The 24,017-nt window shown below is 45.1% G+C and overlaps 1 protein-coding gene across 1 annotated transcript; it reads left to right on the top strand.

Moving 5' to 3' along the window:
• The first annotated feature begins 705 nt into the window (after window positions 1–705).
• METRNL (meteorin like, glial cell differentiation regulator) lies at window positions 706–23,473 on the top strand. Its single transcript, XM_014308440.2, has 4 exons — window positions 706–810; window positions 5,204–5,592; window positions 21,798–21,857; window positions 22,523–23,473. The coding sequence occupies exons 2-4, from the start codon at window positions 5,280–5,282 to the stop codon at window positions 22,837–22,839; spliced, it is 690 nt and encodes a 229-aa protein (XP_014163915.2). The 5' UTR covers window positions 706–810; window positions 5,204–5,279; the 3' UTR covers window positions 22,840–23,473.
• The last annotated feature ends 544 nt before the right edge of the window (window positions 23,474–24,017 follow it).

The raw sequence follows: 24,017 nt of genomic DNA, 5'->3' as shown, positions 1-24,017 counted from the left end.
CCTTCCCTTCCCTTCCCTTCCCTTCCCTTCCCTTCCCCTCTCTGCGCTCCCGCACTTGGCGCTCAGCCCCGGGGTCACTCCCCGCTCCCTCGTCCCGCGGAGATGATGATGATGATGATGATGGTGATGAGCTCCGGGAGCGGGGGCTGGCGCAGCGGCCGCGCTGCTGATTTATTCTAATTGCACCGGTTGAGAAACCTCTCCAGTTCTCAAGTGTTTATCTCCCAAATTATCTTTCCTTTAATTGCTTGTAATACGTTTAACGCGTGTGGTTGTGTCTGTGACCTTCTCTCCTCTTCATAGGTTTAAAAAAGCAGCTCTGCTCAACTAGCAGGTGTTGCTGGGTCAGACTTAACTTGGAGAGTAAAGTAGTTCCTAACTCTAATACACTCTTCAGATCTGACTTTCTCTAACTTAAAAGTTTGGCCGGCCTATATCAATGGGATGTTTTGGAGTAGAGAGAATTCAAAGTGGGGAAACAATTGGATTGACTTTCAGCATCATGATTTTTTTATCTCTTACTGTCTGAAACGTGGTGCTTCGTATTAACTTTTTTTTTTCATTTTTTGTATAATTGATGCATAGTTAATAGCAGTGAATCCACTTGAGGATGAGTCTGCTTGATAAGGATCAAACCTCTGACAAACTTCTAGTTTGTCATTTTTCTTTACACACACACACACACACACAAAACCCCAAAAACTAAACATCCCTCAAATGAACAAACAAAAAAAAAACCCCAGAAAATGCTGTACTGAGGCATCCCAGATGCACTACTTAGCTGGACCTTACCACCTGCTACTGCAGCAAGTATGTTAAAAGAATGGTGACAAACCCCTGCAATTCTGTCCTGTTTTGCTGTTGTTTTTGTCCTGTTTTCTTAGAGCAAGCAGTGTTCCCTCATGTCACCTGAGCAGGGTTGGAATAAGCAATGCCTTGAGTATCAGCGAAGGAGGGGATGCCTGGGGAGGGGGGAAGTGAAATCTTGTAACTGAGTTTGGATTGAGCCTGGAGATGCCAGCCTGGATTTACTCACCTGTTGTTGTTCTGGTGAGCCAAAGAGGTGACAGCTTTTTGATGAAGCTGTTGGATGAGCAGGGAAGGAAGAGCAAAGTTTAGTCTGGGTGGTTTCACTTGTGAGAGAGTTCCAGAGTTCAGGTGGGCTGGAGTTTTAGGAGGGGATAAAGTAACCCAAGCTGACTTAGGCCTTACTGGTGGCAAACAGGTGTTGTCAGAAATGCTGGCAGTCTTAAGGCCACTCAATATCATCTGACTTTTCCTAAAAACACAGCACTTGAGAAGGAAAGAAAGTAATTTGATGCACCAGTAAATATCACTAATTAAATATTTCAGTGTGAATACTAAGAGTTATATGGGTTAGAAAGAACTTTTTTTTAAATGCAAAATATAATATTTTGAAGTCATGTGATGATTTTTATCTTGACTGTTAGGAAAAGTTATGAACTTTAATGTCAGACATAATTTTTCCCTACAGTGGGGTCATAGGTTGGCTTGTGTTGGTGGATTTGGGAGTCACATCATCTTCTGTAGTAAACCTGAAAGTGTTTTCTCACCTTAATATACATGTCTATGTTAAAGCAACAGTCTTAAAAACAAAACATTCTAGATGTGTTTTTTTCCCCTGTTAGCTTGCAGAGAAGTGATGAGCTTATAGCCCTGAGCAGGATGAAGAGCTTCACTAGGATTCCTCTGGAAATCCCTGATGCTTCCAGGGAAATCTGATGCAATGCACAGCTTGACACCTGCAATTTAAGTACAAGCCATAATAGCATCTTAATAAATAGCTTGTCAGAGAGCTTCCAGGAAAGCTTTGTCCAGGAGAAAGCAGAAACTTCACTGTGATGTGTTCAGTCATTACTTTTGCTGTAAGTTCAGGTTTTTGTGCTGCAATGACCTCGTGATGCTTTGGGCAAAAGTGCTTCAGTGACAGGCTGAGAGAATATGCTGGGCTGGCATGTTTGAGTGTAGGACAGAGAATTCAGCTCTTATGTGGCTGCTTTTGTCCATCAGTCTTGCTTGTGGTATGGTGGATGCTCTGAGGAATTCTTAATTTTCTCTAGACTGTCATCTCTGATTAAATTCTCCAATTTAGGAGCAAAAGTTCCCTGTGTTCATTGCAGGGTGCAGGGAGGACATGGGTGCTTGTGGGGCTCTTCAGCACATCTTTAATGGAATAAATAAATAACTGAAGTAGATAGTGTGAATATTCTTCTGGCTCCCTTTTTCTTTAAATAGCACCTGTTCCACATTGCAGCATAGCAGCTCACTGCAGTGATACTGTAACAGGTTTTTCAGGGCAAACATAAGGGGATGGCTGAAGCCAGAAAGGGAGAAGAGCAAGGAGACAGATGCAGTGATTCAGGATTGCTATGAGGAAGTAGCTGCAGAAGTAGCTTGTTATAGAAGTGAGTCCCAATAAAGAGCACACATTTAAAATGGGTGGATGGCTCATCCATCACTGCAACCATGAAACACCTGCCCTAGGTCCTCACCATATAGTCAAAAAACCAAAACTCCAATGAGTTTGGAGAATAAAAGAGGCTCCTGGGTCTCCATTACTGTGTGGACCTGGAACACCTGCCCTAGGTCCTCACCATATAATCAAAAAACCAGAACTCGAATGAGTTTGGAGAATAAAAAGGCTCCTGGGCCTCCATTACTGTGTGGACCTGATGTGTGTGATGGGTGAGAGCTGAACCTGGTGTTAAACAGTCTCAGTGTGAGGACAAGTCATCCTGACTGCAAGCAAAGTGACAGGTTTTACTGGATGATGATGGTTGCTGTTAAACAATGTGAACATGTATTTTGAAATCTGCTTAACTTTTGAGTCATCCTTTATTATAAGGCTTAATGTGTGCAGGTACTCGTGCTTGATGTATCTGTCTAATGGCATCACTCTTGCCTGTGGGATATAATTGGCTTTCAGAAGATAATTTCAGAGTCCACCCTGTTTTCATTTGAACACCGTGAATGTTTGAACAAAATTAATGTAGCTCTTTTTTTTTTTTCCTCTGGCAGAAATTCACTGCCTCAGTGTTGTTGGGATCACTTGCAACAGAAGTTTCACTGCATGAGTTCAGAGTTTTGCCCCTGGTGTCTTCCTTCTGTTTAAGCACTCGGGCTGGAATGTGCCAGTATAAGTCCTGCAAAACCTCTGCAGCTTGTTTTGCTGTCTTGAGTAGGGACAAGTGATGTGTGAGGATAACTTTCTGCCCCTTTGCTGAAGGATAACTTTTACACTGTTTAATTTTGTTTATTGGCAGCTTGCACATAAACAGACTTCTGTGTTTTCTGTTGAGTGGCATCATGTGTGTGCTGTGGTGAAAACTGATTTTGTGGACCAGATGTGGATTTACAGTCAACTTGAAATATCCCTTTGCAAGTAAAGTTTCCTGAATGTGTTAAGTACTACTGAATTTGAGGGCAAGAGTCTAAAGGTTAAAAGCTTGTCCCTCTTTCCTCTTCATCTGTGTTCTTGATGTGGCTTTCAAGATTCTTCAAAAGCACATGTTTGGAGGCTCTATTGTTATTAAATATGACTTTTTTTCTTTCTGAGCTTCCTCGTGTAACCTCTATCAAGTAGGTCACACTGACACTCACAATAATGAGTCACGTCAACAGTAAATGCAAACCATATGGTTTGGGATTTTTTCCCTTTTACACATTGCTTGTAGTTACTTTCTAAGTGCTGACTTGAATTTAGACCCTGCTCAGTACCCAAATATGTCTTTGGGATGGGGAACTGTGCATTTGGAGGTTTCTGCTGAGGAACCAGGACTTGATATCATCACTTGCACTACATTAAAATATGTTTTTGCCACAGATTTCCTGTGTAACCTCAGACTTAAACCTTTTAAATTATTTTTTTTATCATCTTGATTCATCTGCCTACAAGTGGGAATGTTGTGAAGCTTCCCTAAAATCCTGCAAAGCAGATCCATGAGGTGACAAGGAGTCTGGTTTTGGGTTGTCCTCTACAGGCACAGGATAAAAGGTGTTTGAGAACAAGGTGCTCAGAGCATGGGAGGAGAAACAAGCTTGGTGGTGAAGTGATTTACTCATACTCACTTAATAGGTTTGTGACAGGACAGAGACTGGGCCCAAAGGATTTTTCCCTAATAACCCAAATACTGCAGCCAATAAATCAGGCTTCCCACAGCTTGTTCCTCCAGCTGCAGTGCCTGCCCTGTGCAGGGTTGTCTTAGGGCTTTGAGTCACTCTGGCAGAGAGCTGGTGGGCTTGATCCAGCATCACTGATGGGCAGCAGGGGTTGTTCAGAGCTGCCCTCACTTAGGCTGCGGGCAAACAAGCCACGGGGATTTACTACTCATCCTGCTTAGCAGCTGGCCCTGGGATGCTGTTGTGCTCTCCTATGCCATCCCTGTGGTCCTTGTGAAATGGTTGTTGGGCTGTTCATTTTTGGCCATGGTAAATGGCCACGTGTTCTCTTTCTTGCTGAACACAGCTCTGTGTCTGCTTGTAGCCCATCAGTGAAAATGACAAACTGAGCTTAAACCTCATACTGGGTAGCAGGGGAGGAACAAGTTCCTACCAGAAAGCAGCACATTCAGTGCTTCCCCAGCTGTGACAAGGGACAGAGGTGTCTCCTCTCCTCTTTCTACCTCCCAGGGTGGGGACTGGGGCTGCCCAGCTGGGCTACAGGGTATGGGTAGCACGTGGAGCATTGCTTTTGCTGCAGTTTACAGGGTGAGCTTGGCACCCCTCCCAGTTTCAGATCCATTGGGAATATAGACTTGGAAGGGGAACAAAGTACCTGGAAAAAGGTGGAGTCTGATCTGTGAAGCTGGAGAACATGGTGGATTGAGCCACCAGGAAGGGAGTTAGAGCCTACGTGTTTCACTCAGTATGCACAGCTCAGCTGGTGGGCAGTACCTGAGCCTGTAGTAATTGAATTACTTTTGATCATGTGCTTATATCCTATTTAATTTTGAAGCCTATTACTAGTGGTTTGACATTTTCTTCTGGGGGATGATTTAAAATTGTCCTATAATATTAAGGTTGAAATGTTGCAAGAGACCTGCACTGCTGAGCTGGATGAGCCAACACCCAGCGATGTCCTGGGCTTCCTGCATTTTTTTGCTGCGTGTTTTGAAAGGTTTGACATTCCCATTGTTAGCCGTGTCATTTCTCTAACCTCCTCTTTCTTTCTTTCTTCCTGCAGTGGTTTAACCCACGAGTCTCACAGGAAGGATGTTGAACAGGTCTACCTCCGCTGCTCCGAGGGCTCCATCGAGTGGATGTACCCCACAGGAGCACTCATAGTCAACCTGCGACCCAATATCTCACCTGCCTCTTACAAACACTTGACTGTTTGCATAAAGCCCTTCAAAGACTCTGCAGGAGCAAATATTTATTTGGAAAAAACTGGAGAACTGAAACTCTTGGTGCGAGATGGAGAGCGCAGCCCCAGCAGAGTTTATTGCTTTGGCTACGACCAGGGGGGGCTGTTTGTGGAGGCCACTCCTCAGCAGGACATTAGCAGGAAGATTACAGGCTTCCAGTACGAATTGATGAGCAAGGGAATAGCAGCTGACTTGCACACAGCTTCTGGTGAGTTCTGGGGTATTGTCAGACTCCCACCTCCTGTATTGGATGTAACAGATGGCTGAGTGAGTGAGTGAGTGGGAAAGTGGCTGGCTGTGAGTTTCGTGTGCTTTTAAGGACATGTTTTATAAACAGAGCTGTTGCAGAAGAATTGATTTGGTTTTTGGTTTGTTGTTGTGTTTTGGAAGCTGGCGGCATGGGCTGAGCTCCAGTGATTTGTTGAGGGCCACAGTGCAGGAGTCTCCCCTTGCAGGGCAGGGTGTATTTCAGGAGCTGCCTTTACCCTACACTGAACTCCTGGGCTTCCCAGCCTTGCTGTAACACTTTTCTAACTACTTTTAACTCAGTTTTTAAGACCCCACTGCATGTTTTGAATAATAAACATTTGAACAAGGAGGCAATCCTTTTCCTCAGTGGTTTTTTTCCCTTTTGCAAGTAGTGCTACTTGGTGACCTAATTATTGCTTTTTCTGTTGTGGTTTTTTTTTTATTCAAACAAGGAAAATGGTGTGTTCCTTCCTCAGCTGTCCTTATTACACTCCCCTGAGCATTACTGTGTCATGGCAGAGCTCTTCAATACTTTTACAGGACAGTGTTGTCTTCTCTCTCAACCATTATGAAAAACAAGTTTTGTAGGGAGGAGTTTTTACTCCAATGAAAAACTTATAGGAAAGAGGAGTGGACAAACTGAAAGATCTTACAAGCCTGTAAAGTCAGGTATTAAATAGCATTTGGAACAATGGCTGCAGGTGTGACCTAAGTGTGCTGAGCAATTAGACAGTTTGAGAAGAAAAACTAGCATTTCTGGAGGATGGCAGAGTGAAAGGGGAATTCCCTTTAGATAGGGGATATCTGGTTCATGCATCTAACCCATTCAGGATTGCCTCTAGCTTTCATCCTCAAAACCAAGGAGGGGAGATTTCCAGAACAGCCCAAGGAATTGCAGATTCAGGGTAGTTTATCTCAAATGACAGCAAAGATTTCAAAGTTTAGGTATTTTAAGTGAGGAACCTGATTTGTTTCAACCAGATTTCTCATTTGAAATGTGGGCTGCCTTTGCTGTTTTGGGTGAAGGCAGCGAGAAGAGTCCTCAGAGCACACTTGAGATGACTCAGCCCGGGCTAAACGCGATGTTCAGTGAGGCTGTGTGGCCCAAGAGCTCTGTGGATGCTGGCCAGACTCTGCCGTGCTGATGCCACATGCTCTGCCTGAGATGCTGCTTGATAAGCAGTGCTGTGACTAATTAAACTGCAGCTGGATCTTCCAGGGGTATCTTCTCTGGGCTAAGTGATTGCAGAACTTGTTCCATCCTCTCCCCTCCCCTGGCTCCTTTCCACACCAGGCTCTGGGTTGTCTGTTTGTGTATTTGTGCACCCTGCCCGTGGTAAATGTTGTCACGCCAGCTCGGATGGGGCTTTACTTTTTGTGCAGCTCTGAGCTGGACTCAGCTGAGCAGAGCTGGGCTCAGGGCTGATGCAGTAACCTCGGGAACTGACAGGTGGCAGCTTTGCCATTAAAACAAAAAAATATAAACACAAATATTTTAAATTTGAAGTCACTTCCTTTACTTTTGCCGTGCTTACAAGTGGTAGCTTATTATTGGGCATTCTGGATTTTAAGCAGACTGCTCTGCCACATCCAAAATTGCTGTAAATGAAGTGGGGTATCTCTGCTGAGCTGCTTTCCCAGTAAGATCATTTGTGCAAAGATGAATACACTGTGCAGAATGTCAGCTATGTAGTAAAATTCCATTGCAGAAGACATTAAATACATTGTTTAATCAGTTATTTGGAGAATGTTCCCAGATTCAGTGCTGCTTTCTCTGTCAGGCTGTGAGGATGGAGACACGGACAGGCTAATGAGAAGTCACTTAGACTTACTAAGAAAAGTCCTGTGCTCTTTTATTTTCCAAAGAGTTGAAATTGCTTTTGCATATAGTAAAATAATGTGACAGAAGCACTGCTTATCACTGCTGGGTTTAGGCTGCACTTAAGTTTCTCCTGAGCTTTGCTCATTGAGGACTTGCTGCTGACATCCTTTACCAGCACAAACTGCTGTGTTTTCAGAGCTAAATGCTCTTCTTTACACATAAAATCTTGGAGGTTTTTAAAGCTGATGGGGGTATTTTTTCAGGGACGTTCAGAAGTCAAGCTGAGGACTGCATCCAATTACAGCCTTTCTCTTTAATAGGCACATTAAATCACTTTTTCGGTGACTGCTGTATTTTCAGCTGTAACAGACACTGGTTAAATTTCAGTGCTGTCTTATGGAACAATGTGGTGGGGAATCTGCTCCATTCTCCAAGTGTCTTGTTTGGCTAGAAAAAGGTTTTTAATAGTTCATCAGCAGAGCCTTCAGGGCAAACTGGGGATCTCTATTGTATTTGAAATTATTTCTCTTGCCTTTTTTTGGATCCCCAGACTCCGGAGAGGGGCTGTGCAGGGTGAAAACACGATGAAAATGCCATACATGACTCTTTCCACTACTCACTTAGATGAGCACTTTTATTTTCCTATAAATATCTGTACGTCTGGGGGAAGTGCCAAATAGCTGCCTTGTGAGGCTTGCACTGAGCAATATATCTGAGGCTCTTTGCAGCTTGTGGACCTCCTTTCTTCTGGAGCTGCTTCTAGTTTTTCTGTGAAACCTCCGACTAAATGCCCTTTGCTGAGCTGCTCGTTTGGAGGGGGAGTTTACAATCACTGAAGATTTTTTCCCTGGAGAGGAGGCTCGAGTCAGAGGCAAGAGCTGACCTTAAAGGAGCTGAAAACTGCGTTTAAGGTTCTGCATTTCCCACCACCCTTACTTCAGTCCCTTGTTCACAAGCGTGGCTGATGTTTTTGGCTGCTGCACTCTGGAAAAAGAGGCTGCTGTGTCTCAGCTGCAGTTTGACTGAGTTGAGCAGAGCTGGCAGTAGGTGTGAAGAGGTGACAAAAGATGCGAGATGCTGTTGTAGATGGGGTCAGAGATGTGCCGGGCAGAGGAAGCTGCAGTGCTTCTTCTGATGGCAAAGAGCTGAAAATTGCAAATACTGCATGATTTCCTTGCTATTTCAGATGCCTATCATAAAAGACCCAGGTGTGGGGCTCAGCAATCCAGCCCTTTCCTTGTGCAATAACTACTTGCTAACAACTTCTCCCCGCTTTCCCTAAACGCTGGGTTTGTTTCCTGGTGATAATTGTTGTACTCTGCCCTTGAATTTACTCTCTCTTCCTAACCTGGCATCCCAGCGCTGATTAAAGGGTGTAAGTCATCTGTTTAATACTTTAATGACCTGTTGTGTCCTTAGAGTCCTGACATTGCAGGGTGCATCAACAAATCAACAATGCTTGGCATGGTGCCTGTGGTTTAATTAGAAATCCTCAAGTTTTATTAGTTTACAGCCATTCTTTCCCACTTAATCAGAGTCTAGCAAATAATTCAGTAGAAAACATATGCAGGTTCTGCATTGCCCTTTCCCTTTTTTTTTTTGAAAAGTTGAATGATACAGGGCAGTCTTAACAATTTTCTAGATTTGGGGACTTAACCCTTTTTTTGGCTCTGACTCTCCCTTACCACAGCCTCTCAACATTTTCCTAACCGTAGGAAGAATTTGTGCTGTACTGGTAGATTTTAATTCAGGTTGCTGACATCTGGTGTGGGAAGTTTTTTACTGTGCTCGTGACAGTCAAAAAAAGTGCATTTCCCTGGGGTTGTAGTTTTTTAAGATGGGAAGAAGAGTGAAGGCAAACATGCCTGACATCATTTAATGGGAGTAGTCCCCAAGAAGGGTCACCTTGACAATTCAGGCATCTGGATGGGTGAGTTCTCTCCTCATATCCAAAGTTGATGGTTGACTGAAAGTGCTTTTGATTTCAGATTAGGCTTTGGGCTGCACCCCTCTATCATTCCCATCCACACTGATGGTCCATTAACTCCAGCTCATGCTCTGAAGCCTCAGTGTTTGCCCCAATGAAGAACTGAGGCACTGTGACATTTTGGCCTGAAGCCATTGGAGGATCAGCAGAACTTGTTTGAGTTGTTGAATTCTGTTGATTCTAATCTTTTCTGCTTGTGCAGGAAGAAAATACTCCGAGTATCAGCCGTGCTGCCCATACTGACAAAGAGATGGAGGTTTTGGCAAAAGTGGTCTGGCCATGTAGTCCCTACAAGATTTCTGAAGGTTCTGACCCACCTGAGCTCCTCAGCTGTGCCTGGGTTAGGTCTGCCTTGCACCACAGCAGACTGCTTGCTTTAAATTTCTATGAAAACTGTGAAGGTCCCTTGAGAATAATTTACTTTTTGAATACCTCACCTTCTGCTCAACGAAACTGAAACAAGAAAATCTGTAGGTTTGACCAAAAGTTTTGGAGAGGAAGGTGAATCCTCCTCCCTTGTCCCCCCAAAGGAGCTTTATTTTGTTACTTAAAGTCTGTGTTTCAAGAGCTTTGGGTCCAGCTTTGTTCAAGCTGTGCAGTTTGCTCTTCCCATTGCACACTCATGGGGGTGTGTGTAATTTAGTTGTCAGAGCTCAGGGGGTGTATTGAAAGCCTTTCATTACCCACCTGCTTCTGTGTAGTAAAGAAGTCAAACTTTAACAAAAATGCTCCTTTATCTTGATGGCATCTACAGATTTAGTGCAGATTCTATTAACTGGTTTATATGTTTTCTTTATTAATGGCTACCTGGCTGAGAATATGAATACACAGGAGGTACAACACTTGTGTGGGTGTCTGAAAAACAAGGCAAAACTGGATAAATCCAGTTAAGTAATTAACAGTATTCAGCTATTTCCTGTATGCTGGTAGTTCACTGTCCTGAGAAAACAGATCAGAAATTCAGAAAGCTCAGAAGTGTTTGGGCTATACCAGTGCTTCTGCTGACAAATAGCTTTTTAAAGCACCTTTCTTAACTTCTGATCTTTAATGCAGAGTGTGTATGGCAGAGGTGGGGCTCCAATGTGCCCTATCTCTGCAGGGATCCTCCCAGGGCTCTGTTGTCATTCCACCTTGTAGGCTCCTAGTCTCATGCTTTCCTCTGGTTCCTCACAAATATCCAATCTTTAGGGTTTTTTTCATTCTTGGAGGCTGGATGTGCTGCTTAGCTTTGTCAGCTGGGCAGCAGATGGTGGAATCACAGAATGGTTTATTTTGGAAGAGATCTTTACAGTCCACCCTGTGCAGTGTGCAGGGACCCCATTGCTCAGAGCCTCACCCAAGCTGGCTTTGAATATTTCCAAGTTTAGGGCATCTACCCTACCCTGTGCATGCTGTTCCAGTATTTCACCATCCTCACACTGGTGTATTTTTCACTTCTTGTCAGAGTGGAAACTTTGAGGCGTTTTGTGCCAAGGCTGGTGAGCAGAGGCCGTGCCTGCTGTGCCCTCTCTTTGCCAGGGTGACCATGGCTGAGCTGCTCGCTGCTGTGGGCAGGAGAGGTGATGGAAAGGAGCACTTGGAACGCTTAAACTGAAAGTCCCCATGACCTTTATGCCCAGCACAAGTTCTGCCTGAGTAATTGTGACCATCTGAGACGTTGGCACTGCCCTGTGTGGCAGTGGGAGCACCACTGGGTGCTGCATGGGCTCTGATCCAATCCACCCCATCAGATGAGGAAAATGCCTTGCTTTTATTCTCCCCACCCTGTTTTCTGTGCAGGTTAAAACTCTTGGGGTTGAGGGGTTAGAGCTTGATGGTTTTTAGGGTCCCTTCCAACCCAAACCACCCTGTGACTCTATGAAGGGCACAGAATAGGTTGATGCTGCATTCCTCTCATCTGGGGTTTGCTGGAGAAATGAATAATAACAATGAATAATAACCAGCCAATGAATAATAACCAGCCAATGAATAATAACCAGCCAAGCTGAGGGATCTGCCCTATAAGCCTGAGCACACCTTGCTGGGTGGCTCACCTGTGCACCTCAAGCTTTGGTGATTTGTTTGACTTTTCTCTAAAAGGTCATAAACAAGTTTTAAGAGAAAAACATCAGAAAACAGCCTTTATTGTAGCTCTCAAAACACACTGCAGTTAGTGGCTGTGTAAGGGATCCTTCTGCCACTCCTGCTCTAGGATACAATATTTCAAATGGGATTTTTTATTGGTGCGTGCTTCCCCTCCTTGCAGGAGCTTGTCCACACTAACTTTATCTTTCCAATAGTATCCAAAACTTGGTACAAAGTAACCATGAAAATATAACCAGCATTCCCTTACCCTAGTGTGCAAAGAACACATTTAAAGCTAGTTTTTGAGGGCTTGTGGCTGAACCACATCTCATGGAGCAGCACCTGGCTGGATCAGGCTGGCTGCTCTGTAACACTGCCTGGAGTGGGAATAATTTTGAGAACCTGGAAACCTGCTCCAATTATTCATGTGCCTGAATTGGTCAGGTTTGTGGTGAATGATTGACTGGGTGGGAGAGTTTGAGAACAAAGTTTTTGATTTATTTTTTCCCCCTGTGTGGAATGGTTTCAAAGCGCTGCTCTGATGCTCAGGGAATGCACACACCCATACATCACCTGGAACTGAGCAAGGGTGATGGTTTGGGGTCTGAAAAATGCTGGACTAAGAAGCCTTCACTTGAAACCCCCACCAAAATTGGATGGATTCCCTAGTTTAATTTCTCCTTCTCCCAAGAAAATGGCTTTGCCAGCATCTTCTCTGGCCCTGCTTGTCCTTTGATGTTGGGCAGGAGCTGGTTTTGCAGTGGGCAGAGGAGGTGACAATGGGGCTGCAGTGATAAATACACAGCTGCAGGGGACAGGGGGATAGAAAATAGCTTATTTTTGCTAGACTGGCCACGAATGCCGTTAGCTTATTTCTCAACTCAGTGGGCAGTCAAAACCAATAAGCAGTCAGGTGTATTGTCTGGGCAGCTGGGGCTCTGCTCTGCCCTGACCTTTGTGTACCACCAAAGATGGTCCCACAAACAGAGCTGCAGTCCAGCCCAGTTGCTTGGCAGTCTTTAATAATGCTCTGTGCTTGCTCTGCAGAACTGTTTAGTTTGCTAATTCCTGAGGCTGTAGTTAAAGAAGGGATGAGAGGGCGGGGAAGCTGCATTCCTCTTCCCACTGACTGAAACATGGGCCAGATCTTTCCTGTGTTGGAGTCTTGATTTGCAGGACAGAAAATCTCTTTCACCTGGATCTGTGCTAGAAGCCAGCAAATATTCACTGAAATATTGCACAGATACTTGGAAGATATCCTGGACCTAAAGCTGTCATGTGTTGGGTCTGACCTTAGGAGGTTTAATACTGGCTCAGAAAAGCTGCTGCCCTAGCACAGCCTTGGTCCAGTTAACGTTTTTCTGGTTCAGATTTGTGGAAGGATTTTTTGGTGTGGGTTTTACAGGCACCTCCTGACTCCTTCATGGGATTTGAGCATTAACTCCTGCAATGGGCATCACCACATTTGCCCATATCCTCTCTGTACTGAAGCCCTGCAGTGATCACAGGTGCTGGGAAGTGCACACAGAGCTGGTCTGGCATCCATTGCCCTGTCTGCCTCCCAGGACCATTCCTGTCTCTGCAGGATGCCCCTCTGCCCACCAGAACTGCTGCTGGCTTTGCATCAATTGCTTCCATCTGCAAGTGGGTGTCAGAAATTTGAGAGAAAAAAAATTATTCCTGTGTAGAACTGGTGGATGGGCTTGATATGCCCAAGGAGGGTGTGCTTTTAAGGAAGAAAAGGGGATGTATCTCAAAGCTTTTACTGTTACAAATGACAAGCTTTAAGTGGCTTTTTTTAAGGTTAACTGTGCAATGTTACAGCATCGAAGATCTCTCACTCTGTGGATGTAGCCCCTCCACAACCCTTCTCAAGAATACACTGATCAAACAAACATGGTTTTATAATGAAAACTGGCCTTGTTCCTTCGGAGCTCTCCCACATACCAAAAAGAATTTGATTTCTAGAAACAGGAAAGAGAAGGACCTGTGTGGAGCTGATTGCACGTATGCTTCTTTTTTTTTTTTCTTTAAAGACTCACTTAATCTTTGATCTGTCATTACTCCACTCTCAGGGTTTATCTTTAACCAGCCACTTGTTTCTTAATTCTATTCCTCTGCTCCATCAGAGGCATTAATGGACCGGACCAAAGGGGAGGGAAGGATTTGTGTTCCTGGCAGGGCTCCAGCCTGGTAGTAGGTGCTGGCTCCAGCCCCTCCTGTAGCCCTGGCAGGGGCAGGGAGAAGTGCTTGGCTGCACAATTTCCCCAGGGCATGGGAGTGAAAAACACCTTACTTGTTCATTTTCTGCTGTGCAAGCGCTGCATGACAGCTGAGCTCCGTGTTAGCTGTCAGAGACAAAGCCCAACAGGACATCAAAAACTGAATAACTTCACATTTTCCTGGATCTGACCCCTGTGAGCTTTTACAAGGCTTTGGCATGATGTTTTCTTTAGAAGAAAGAAGAAATCTTTCCAGAGTGAATTTTGGGAGGGGATGAGCCAAGCCATAAGTCTCTGTGGGCTTTGAGTCAGGGGAAGCATTTCCTTTGGTCCTGTGTGGCAGGGGTGCAGTGCTGGCACGTTCTGGGGTGACAGCAAGGGACACTCTGCCCCAGGGGATCACAGGAGCTCCTCAACCATCCAGAGGCACCTCTGGCTTCCAGCAGCTCATTTCTCCTCGTGCTTCCCACTCCCAATCCCCCTTGGGCAGTAGAGGTAGGTTTGAGGAAGGAGGGAGGGATTTTCTGTGAGATAGTCAAATAGAGCTGCTTTTTTATGGCTTTATAGTGGTGTCTTGTGCCTGTAGAGCAGGAGGAATTCCCAGCAGTTATCTTGCTGCCATCTTTTCCCTTTAATTGCAGTTAGGGAGGGAGAAGAGGAAAAAAAAAAAAAGCAGATGTGTACAGGTGCTGCTTGCACAGGAACCTGGGCTGGGGTGGCTGCAGAGACACTTCTGCTTTGCTGCAGTGCAGAGAGAGGAATTTAATTCAACTGGACATCTGATCTGCTGAGTGGGGCTTTTTGGACACAATGTCTTGCAGGCTTGACTGTAACTGAGGCTTTTTCTAGAGCTGTGATGCAATGGGTAAGTGTAGGAGCTGGGCTGGGATCTGGCACTGATCCAGTCACTGTTCTGTCTCTGCCCACCCCAGTGCTGGGGTTTGCCACAGAGGGGGAAAAGGAGGGACAGCCAGAAGTGTCTTGAAGCTGTGACACTTTTCATCCTTTCTCCTGGCTTGATGCAGCTCATGCTTGGAGGTGGAGTTTAACAATGTTTAATGCTGCTTAAATAAAAACTGCTCTGTGGGTTTTTCATTCCTTTTGTTTTGCTTTGGTTTAAATTTTAAACAAATGGCTGTGTTTCTAGCTGACCTTTCAGCTCATTTGTTAGAATGGCTGCTGCATCTTGGAACAGCAAAAAGGCATCAATCCCAAAGGATCCTTACATGCTCTGGATCTGCTGAGCCAATTTCAGTTTGAAAACTGTTGCAAACAGAGCTTGCCTAGTACCAAATCTCTTCCTCACATTGTTTACATAAATAGTTAATCTTTGGTACTTAGGGACTTTAATACCCTCTTGGATGACAGTTCTGTGAAAAAGATAAATTTCTGGTTTATGATCTTTTGTCCTAACGTTTCTCAGAACACAAAGGTCATCACATCTCTAATAGTGAGGTTTTACAATATGCTTTTTTTATTCTTTCTTTGCAGGAAGGAAGTGGTATTGACTCGATTCTCTCGTCACAGTCCATGCCACAGCCTGCAAAAGTCTGCATTTCATTAAATTTATTTGCAGGTTTAAACTGTTCTTGGCCAGTGTCTGTATTTTCCAAGTTATTTCTGGAAGCTTGGACGTATGTGCAAGTTGAACTGAGTGTTAGAAGGCAAGGAATGGGATTTGACACTTCCTTTTCTGAAGGAGTAAAATCACTGGTGTCCCTTCTTCATACAGAGAGCCCAGGGAAGGATGTCCATTGCAGCATCAGGATGTTGTTTCAGCTGCTCCACCACCACCTTGTCCTGTACCAAATCTTGGCTGTAAGAAGAAGGGAATCTTTGAGTTTTGTACCTTTGCCCATGATCCTTGTCCCAAGTTGTCTCTTCTGCTCAGCACAGGGCTTAGATTGACTTTCTAGCAAACAGGGGGATGAACATTTCTGCCTTCAGAAGAGCACTAAACTCTCATTATGCTACTCACAGCATTAATCTTGTATTCATCAAAGCACAGCCTCATTGTGGCCTTCAGTGCTTAAAGGAGGCTAACAAAAAGAAAAAGGGAGACTGTTTTTTTACATGGGCAGATAACGATAAGATAAGGGGTAACAGTTCTAAACTAAAGGAGGAGAGATTTAAGTTAATGTTAAAGAGAAATTCTTTGCTCTGAGGATAGGGAGGTTACTGGCAAGGTGAAGCTGTGGCTCCCCCATCCCTGGAAGTGTCCCAGGCCAGGTTGGATGGGGCTGGGACCAAGCTGGGTCAGTGGAAGACTCTGCCCATGGCAGGGGGTGAGACTGAGCTGATCTTTGAGGTCCCTTCTGTCCCAAGCTGTTCTGTGATTCTGTGGTCCCATGTCTGAGGTTTATTGATCCACAGGGCTGGGAGCAGGGCCAGTCCAGCTCTCCTGTTTGTTCCCTGACTTGCTGATTTCCTACTGACATGCTGGAAAAAGTGCAGTGCTTGCAGAAAGCCCTGTAATCCTAGCCCATCCAAAGACAGGAAAACCTTGTAAAACAAAGGAGTGATGAGAGAGCTCCTCTGTGTGTTGTGACAGGGTGTCAGTAATTTCCAGCCCAGCTGTGGAGAGGCTCTTAGGTGTCTCCTGGCTCTGTTTTTCCCCACTGTGTGGCTGCAGGTATTGTGTTCAATGCAGGTGTGCTGGATGCAGCTCTGCTGGCCCCAGCTCCAGCCCCTTCTAAATACAAAATGCAGTGACAGTGCAGCTGCATTGATGTAGTTCTAGGTGGTGTTTCACTGTGGGGGTTGTGAGGGTTTTGAGGTTGAGTGTTGTTTTGGCTTGCTCAGGAAGAGCTTTCTGAGGTGGTGAGGAAAGTTGAGGTGTATCAAGAAAAGGAAAGGACGAGTCACAACCTGGTAAACCAGAGTGGTTATCAAATTCGTGTCCACCTCCACTGCAAAGCAGGGTTTTTTTGTCTGGGATATGAACTGTGAGAGGTTTGCTTCATGGAAGAAATGCTCCTTCAGAGGGGAAGCACAGGCATACTTAAGAAGAAATAATTAGCAGGATTTATTTTACTTTGTAATTAGTTAAAGCAGGATCAGGGCAAGATTTATTATTTTTTTTCTTGCTCATATGATGTTTGTCCCTAAACTCCTGTCTCTCATCTAAATCACTGATCCAGTAACCAGTTGAGGCATCATAATTTTTGCTTAGGACTCAGAGAAACAACAGAGAAATGCACCATTATTGGAGAAACCACATCTCTATTTTTATAATCTGCTCTGGGAAGTCTGCACTCTGTGTTTCCAGGAAGGAGACTCATCCTATGATGCCCTTTCCAGTCTGGGTGCTGCCAGTCACAGAGCTGGCAGCAAGAATTGGAAAGGTGTGGGTGGGTTTTTTGTTCCATATGAACTAATGCTGATGTCAGGCTGAGGGAAATGGGTCTGTGGCCCCACAGGCGTGTGCCTGGAGGTGCTGCAGCACAGGGACTGCAATAAGACCCATCTGAATGTCTTGAAGAGAAAAGACTTCTTGTTTTAATCAGAAAAACGAACAGAAACCAGCACTTCAGCCCTGCCTGGACCTCCTTGGTAGCTCTTGATGCTTCAAAGGCTTGTTCAGAAGTACTGAGGTGTGGGTGATGTGTGCTGTGGAAGAGCAGATAAAGAGCTCTGTGCTTTCCTCCCCCACCATCCACACCTTCACCACACGGCACGCGTGCAGCCGCTTCTTCACCAAACCAAAGGGTATTCCTCGGTGAAGTGGTTTTCTGCAATTACTTTGTGTTCAACGTTTTCACTTCTGCTTCAAATGTGTCTCTTCCTGTGTGTGCTGCTGGCTCAGGGGTGGGTGTTCAGCACAGCCTCTCTGGGGACAGGATGGAGAAGGTCTTCTGGGCTTGCTGGAGTGCTGGGATGGTGGGCAGGGACCTGCAGCAGGGTTCTGATAGCTGTGACACCCTGGAGTGTGTTGAGAAAAATCTGGACAGGCAGAAGAAACTTCTTTCTTGTGGGTTGGAAGCTGGTTTTGGGGTAAGGTCGGGTCAGTCAGACCCATGGGTGGCTGTTGAAACACAAATGTTTCAAAAGAAGACCAGGCCCCTTCATGTGGTCTGTGTGACGCCTGCAGCCAGAGCCAGCACGTCTCGGTTCCATGTGTCCTGCAGGGAGCTGCCATCCTCCCCCACGGCCCCTCCAGAACCCCACCTCCTCTTTTCCAGGGAAAGAAGGGTTGTATGCACACAAACCAAAGGAGGGAGGACTGGAGCTGTGTGTGTGAGCTGAGACAGGCCAGCAACACCTCCCACCACTCTTTGGGCAGAGTGTAAACTGCAGCACTAAAGGGGCGCTCAAATAATGCACAATATTGGGGAAATCCCTTCTAGACAGCCCAGCTCCCTGGTTGGCAGAGCTGGGAGCCACCTGAGGCTGGCATCTCCTCAGGGCACATCCCTCTCTCTAACCAAGCATTTCTGCCTCCCTGTGGAGAGGTCCAGGAGAGGACCAGCAACGTGTTTGACAAAACTGTTGGCCAACAAGTGCGGTCTATTGTTAGCATCGCCTCGTCCTCCTCACTAACACCAGGTTCAGAGGGCAAATCGCTCAAAGCAGCTGGGACATGACTGCTGGCTTGTGAGGAATGATGTAATTACATCTCCCTCTGCGGGGAGGTGAATGGAGAGGCCTTTGGAGGCTCTGGGTGTTGGAGGGAGAGGGCTGCCTCAGGTTACTCCAGGTCAGGATACTGTCAAAATCCATCAAAGGCACTCCCAGGAGAGTCGGCAGCCGACGTGCACAATGCAGGCTTTATGCCACTGCTGCTGGAGCTGAGTTAGAGGCATCTGGGCTTTAGAGGACTTCAGTAAAATGTTGCTTTTCTATGTCTTTTTTTTTTTTCCCCACCTCTCTCCTGCTGCTGTATGAATTAAGGCTCTTTGGCTCATGGAGTTTAAAGGAATTAGAGCAGCCAACATTGATATTGTTGTTGCAAGTTCATAGGCTTGCTTTTGGATGTGAGAACCTGGGCAGCCCTCGAGACATCCCCAGGGAGTCAGGATCTGGCAAACACAGCTGCCTTGTTTAGTAACCAGGCCCAGTTCCCCAGAAAATGAACATCTTCACCTGCTGTGCATGAGTGAAGTGCTTTTCTTGGGGTTGGTTTTTTTTTAAAATTTATTTTTTTATAGTTATAAGGATGCTTCCTGTTCTAGCCTGAGGTGTGTGTGTTGTTTTGACCTATGGATGGAGCAGAGCACCTGCTGCCCAATCCAAAGGGAATGAGTGCTGAACTGCAGCTAAAGCCATGAACTTTTGTGTTAAACACACAGATTCCTTCATGGCTGTGATTCAAAAGAAAGTGTAGGCATTGCCACCTCCTAAGGATTTATTTTCTTTTATGAGCCTTTGTAGAAATCAGGCTTTGGTTGTAGCCGGTGGATGTTATTTGCTTTTTAATGGTCCATTTACCTCAGCAGTAATCCTTCACAACTTGCTTTCCGTCTGTGCTTCCATACCTTGTTTTTGCCTCTTGCAAGATCTATTTGATACTCTGTGAATGCAGATGTGGGAGTTGTCTCACAGAGGAGAATTTTTGGTCTTCATCTGTCTGGAGCTGCAGAGATGGGTGGTGGAGAACAGTTGTTAAAGCAGCTCACATGCCACCACACTGCTGTGAGTCAGCTGGACCTGAAGCAGGTTTTAAGTAATGATCTGGTGTGAGCAATGCTGAGCATTTTTAATTTCCTTTTGTATTAAAAAGGCTGCAGGATTTTGCCTAGGGTCCACAATTAAAGTGATTTGATTCTGTGTACACATGGAGATTTGTTCATTTGATTTGTTACTGTGTCAGTCTATTTAAATGGAAGGAACCACTTTTAAAGCATTTTGTTTTTCATCTTTAATGCTGTTGCCTGTGTTGCACTCCTTTGGAGAACAGAAATGCCTTAGTCATTTTGGTGTTTCCAATTTTCTGATGGGGCTGGATGAACTACAGAGGTGTCTGGTCTAAACCAAGACATAAAAAGACTGAGATGCCTTTTTACTACAAGGTCTTTCCAGAATGAAATATCTGAAATCCAGCTGTGGGTTTAGAGGATGTCCATCAGCTGTACTTTGTTTCGGAGCTTGTGTCCATGTGAAAATGCTGTGGGATTTGTGCAAGCTCCCTCTAAGTCAGGTCCTCATTTGGACAGAGGGAGCCTGGGGAAGAGGGACCTCTGCCCTGGATGGATTTGGGAGGTGCCATGAATGAAACAAATCCAGAGTAGGATGTTTAGTGACTAACACACTGAGACTTGCCCAGGGAAATGCTCAAAATGTGCGTGGATGTGGCACTTGGGGACAGGGGTTAGTGGTGGGCATGGCAGTGCTGGGGTAATGGTTGGACTCAGTGATCTTAGAGGTGTTTCCCAACCTGAATGATTCTGTGATTCTGTTAAAATTTTCTTTGTCAGATAAAGCTTCTTTATTTGTCCTAGCCACTGATCAAAATCTCTTGAGTCTAAAACTTGAATTATCTTTAGCCTGAATTTATTCTAGTTCTCCAGTCCAGGCTTCATCTGGTTCTGCATTTCTCGTTATATTACACATTTTCCAAACTTCTCTGAAAAAGAGAGCTGAAATAGTATGTGGGCAAAGAAGGGCAGGGAAAGCTGGCTTATTTCTGAGAGCTTTGGAGGTATTCAAACTAAACAGAAATGTGATTGATCCAGATGCTATTTTGCCTATTCCTTGTCTCTTCTTTTGGAGCTTTTTAAGCTCCTTGAATTATTCCTTCAAACATCCCTGCCCAGAAATGTGCATTTTACGTTTCCTTTAATCCCATTAAACAGTGTGTTACACTGTGTAGGAATCATCTGACTGGAGCAAATCTGGTGGATTTGGTTCAATAATCCTTCTTTCTGGATCACTGCCTTTCTGGGTCCCTGGAAAAAAGAAGAGATTTGCCATGTCTTGTGTCAGAGTGTGGCTTGTGCTGTCTGACAGGAGGGTGGCAGAGCATTGGAGGCACCAGCTGCATCTTATGGACAGGCTTAAATTTACTTTTAAGTGCAATGGATCAACTTTGGGGAGCAGGTGGGGGAAGAGGAAGGCTGTGACTGTTTGGGAATCTAAACTAAGTGTTTTCAGATGTTGAGGTTCAAAAACCACATATTTTGGGGGTGGGTTTGGCTTCAGTTTGGTGGTGGGCGGTGTGATGGAATCTCATTGTTCAGTCACCTCCATTGAAGCCCTACTCTGCTGGAGTTGTGCCTGTGCTGATCCAGGGTTTCCATTTTCCTGGGTGATTGTGTTGAGGTGACACCAGGTGACAGACAAGGTTCTGATCCTCGTGCCACCATGGACAGCCTCAGTGAGCATGGCCAGGCAGGGCAGATCCTGATAATAAGCAAATTCCTGAAGTCAGCAGGGTGTTATAGAAACATCTGCACTGCAACTACAGCACCTTCTCCTCAGAAATATCTGGCTGAGTACAAAGAGGAGCCACATTCTTGCATTGATTAGATTAGTGCAGATATCCAAATGTTTCCAGCAGTACAGGAAATGGTCTTTGTGCTGCTTGAGCTCAAGCAGATATGGGCTCTGAGTTTCCGCTTTGCCTCAACACGTGCCTTGGGGTTTTTCCCTCCCCTCTTTGCCTCCCCCACTCTGTAACCTCCTGGATCTTTGATGTGGTGATGACTAAATGGCCCTACAACACTTGATAGAAATTGTAGAGAGGAGCTTTGCCATCAGAGTACAAAAGACACATGATCTGGAGGCTTTTGAGTAAATTTACAGCAGAGCGCCCTGCAAATGCACCCAGGACCAAAATAGGTTTTGCACAAGTGCAGTGAGTGTGTGCAATGCTTGCTAGACAATATATCCCAGCAGGATTGGTAAAGACATCCCTATTTCTGATGGGTACAAAAATCTCATGGGGGCTCCGGGGTTAACTAGGGTTAGCCCCACTTCTTGTGGTGGTAGAGACGCCAGACAGACCTTTGGAGTGATTGTGCCCATGCTGTGTTTGTCAGCCACGTTTTTGTTTAGTTTAAATGGTTTATTTATTGAAATTGATTTATTTGCTGCTGTCTAGTCCTTTGCTAACTGTGACCCTTCCTGTGCAGCTCCCTGCCGACCCTGCAGTGACACTGAGGTCCTCCTGGCTGTCTGCACTAGTGATTTTGGTGAGTTGCTGTCTCCCCAGTCCCCTCTCCTCCCATAAACACCAGCAGACCCCTCCTCACTCCTGCACCCTCCACCAGCAGTAAATGTCCTCTGAGGGTGCTGGGCACATGGAGAGCTCTGAGGAGCTCAGAAGTGTCTGCCCAGCTGGCACATCCCCAGGGTGGACAGAGTGACACAGCAACCATGGTAGAAGGTCAAGGATTTGGGTGCATTTAGGAGAGGCCATTACTTTTTGTTGGTCGACTTGACAAAACACCAAAAGTTTCACTAATTGTCCATGCTTCCCTTTTTAAAAGGGAAATTGGCATTAGCTGGATCTGTAATGGTTGAAGAACAGAAAGTAGGTTGTCAGGGAGCATTTAGCACAAATCTTCTTGTTAGAATTCTTCATGATTAATGCTATTTTTTCTTATGTCATTATTTTTCTGTTTAAATTTAATATGTGGGTGCCCTTTGCTGGACAGATTACAAATCTAAACTATAAAAGAAATGCAAAGATATACTGGAATTTACTAGATAATCTTAACTCTCAGAATAACAAAGGACCAAAACTTGGGCTGCTGTAGTGAAGTCAGTTCCCCTGGTTGCACAGGCCTGAGTTTGGACCAGGGTCTTCCAAAGCATTTTTGTGTAATTAATCCTTAAAACCTTTTTCTGTTTCCAGTGATCAGAGGCTCCATTCAAAACGTAACGAACGAGGCAGAAGAGCAAGAATCCATAATTCACGTTGGTGTCAACAAACTGTACAGGCAGAAGAGCAAAGTCTTTCAGCTGACAGGGGAGAGTGGGAACTGGAGAGGACAAATAAAGACCTTGCTGGAGTGTGGGGTGAAGCCAGGAGATGGAGACTTCCTTTTCACAGGACGTATGCACTTTGGGGAGGCCAGGTTAGGCTGTGCCCCTCGTTTCAAAGACTTCCAAAGGATGTACAAAGAGGCAAAAGACAAAGGGCTAAACCCATGTGAGATTGGCCCAGATTGAAACCCCCTGTTTGGCCGAAGATCACTTTTAGCATTTGGCCAGGAATGTTTCCTGGCTGCAGTGGAGACTCTGAACAAACCTGGTCACTGAGGCTGGACAGAGCTGGAGGCTGAGACCCCACAGCCTGCAGTGCTCACAGGCTCATGGAAGCAACAGAGGTACGAGCTCAGAGGGCTGCCAAGCAAGAAAGGCTGGATTTTTAACCAATCTTGTCCTTATGAATTAAGTTATTATATTTTTTTAGTGACTTCCTTAGGAAAACAAACAAAGAAAACTCCCATGTCTTAATAAAAGAAAAAAACCCAAATGAAAGCCAAGATGCCTTTGTATCTTTTTAATACTAATTTTTAAAAATGTCTTAAGCTGATGTAGCATTTGGTATGGCATATTCTGTATAAATGGCCAAGGATGTGATAGAGCACGGTTAAACATCTTAACATTGATGCTTTGTAAAAAGCTTGGTGTACAATTCAAAGTTGTTTCTTATGACAGAAATTTATGGAGCCAAACTCTTATGTGTGTGTGTTGTTTTTTTTTTTTTTTATTTGAAAGAATGTACAATTGCCCCCTGCAATTTTTTGTCCAGGCTGGCAAATTCTTTCCATTCCAGAGAAATAAAGGTCCCTGGATTTGACACATGCTGTTTAAAATCTTTATTTTTTTCTTTCTTCTTAAGGCTGATCTCAGCTAGTCCAGATGTGCTCATAGATCAGTTCTGGGCTGCTTGCTTATTTTGTGGCTTCACTGAGCAGAACCAGAGTTCCTGTGAGGCATTGGGAACCACAGTTTTTTTCAAAGGGGAAGCAAGAGCTATTTTTGGAGATTTTTAGACATGTGTGCAGGCGAGGCTTTAAGTGTTCTTCTCTCTGATGCCAGCAGTGTTATTTTGGGACTGGCTCCAAAGGCAGGCTGCCCCTTCATGTTTAGCTTGAAACTTTTAAGTGTGGTAGCTTGGCATGAGGTGACTGTTGATGCCTGTGAGTCCTGGGGGACATGACCAGGTCACCCTGTGGAAAATAAACACTTGAATCAGGGTGTGCCACCTCTGCAGGCTCTGTCCCAGAGGAGCTCTCCCCTCTGTTCAGTCCTGCTGTTCTCCATCACTGATGGTGCCTTCACAAGGATTTTAATCTCTTGCCCATGTTCATTCTTCAGCATTCTCCACCACTCCAACTTTC

This window comes from Geospiza fortis, unplaced genomic scaffold (assembly GCF_000277835.1).
Source record: "Geospiza fortis unplaced genomic scaffold, GeoFor_1.0 scaffold244, whole genome shotgun sequence".
Lineage (NCBI taxonomy): Eukaryota > Metazoa > Chordata > Aves > Passeriformes > Thraupidae > Geospiza > Geospiza fortis.
Note: the sequence above shows the minus strand (reverse complement) of the source record. Positions and strands in the feature narration are given on the sequence as shown.

Coding starts and splice junctions, on each gene's coding strand:
- METRNL (XM_014308440.2), top strand. CDS start 5,280: ATGTACCCCACAGGAGCACTCATAGTCAACCTGCGACCCAATATCTCA. Junction 5,593..21,797: donor TGACTTGCACACAGCTTCTG/GTGAGTTCTGGG, acceptor CTTCCTGTGCAG/CTCCCTGCCGACCCTGCAGT. Junction 21,858..22,522: donor TGTCTGCACTAGTGATTTTG/GTGAGTTGCTGT, acceptor TTCTGTTTCCAG/TGATCAGAGGCTCCATTCAA.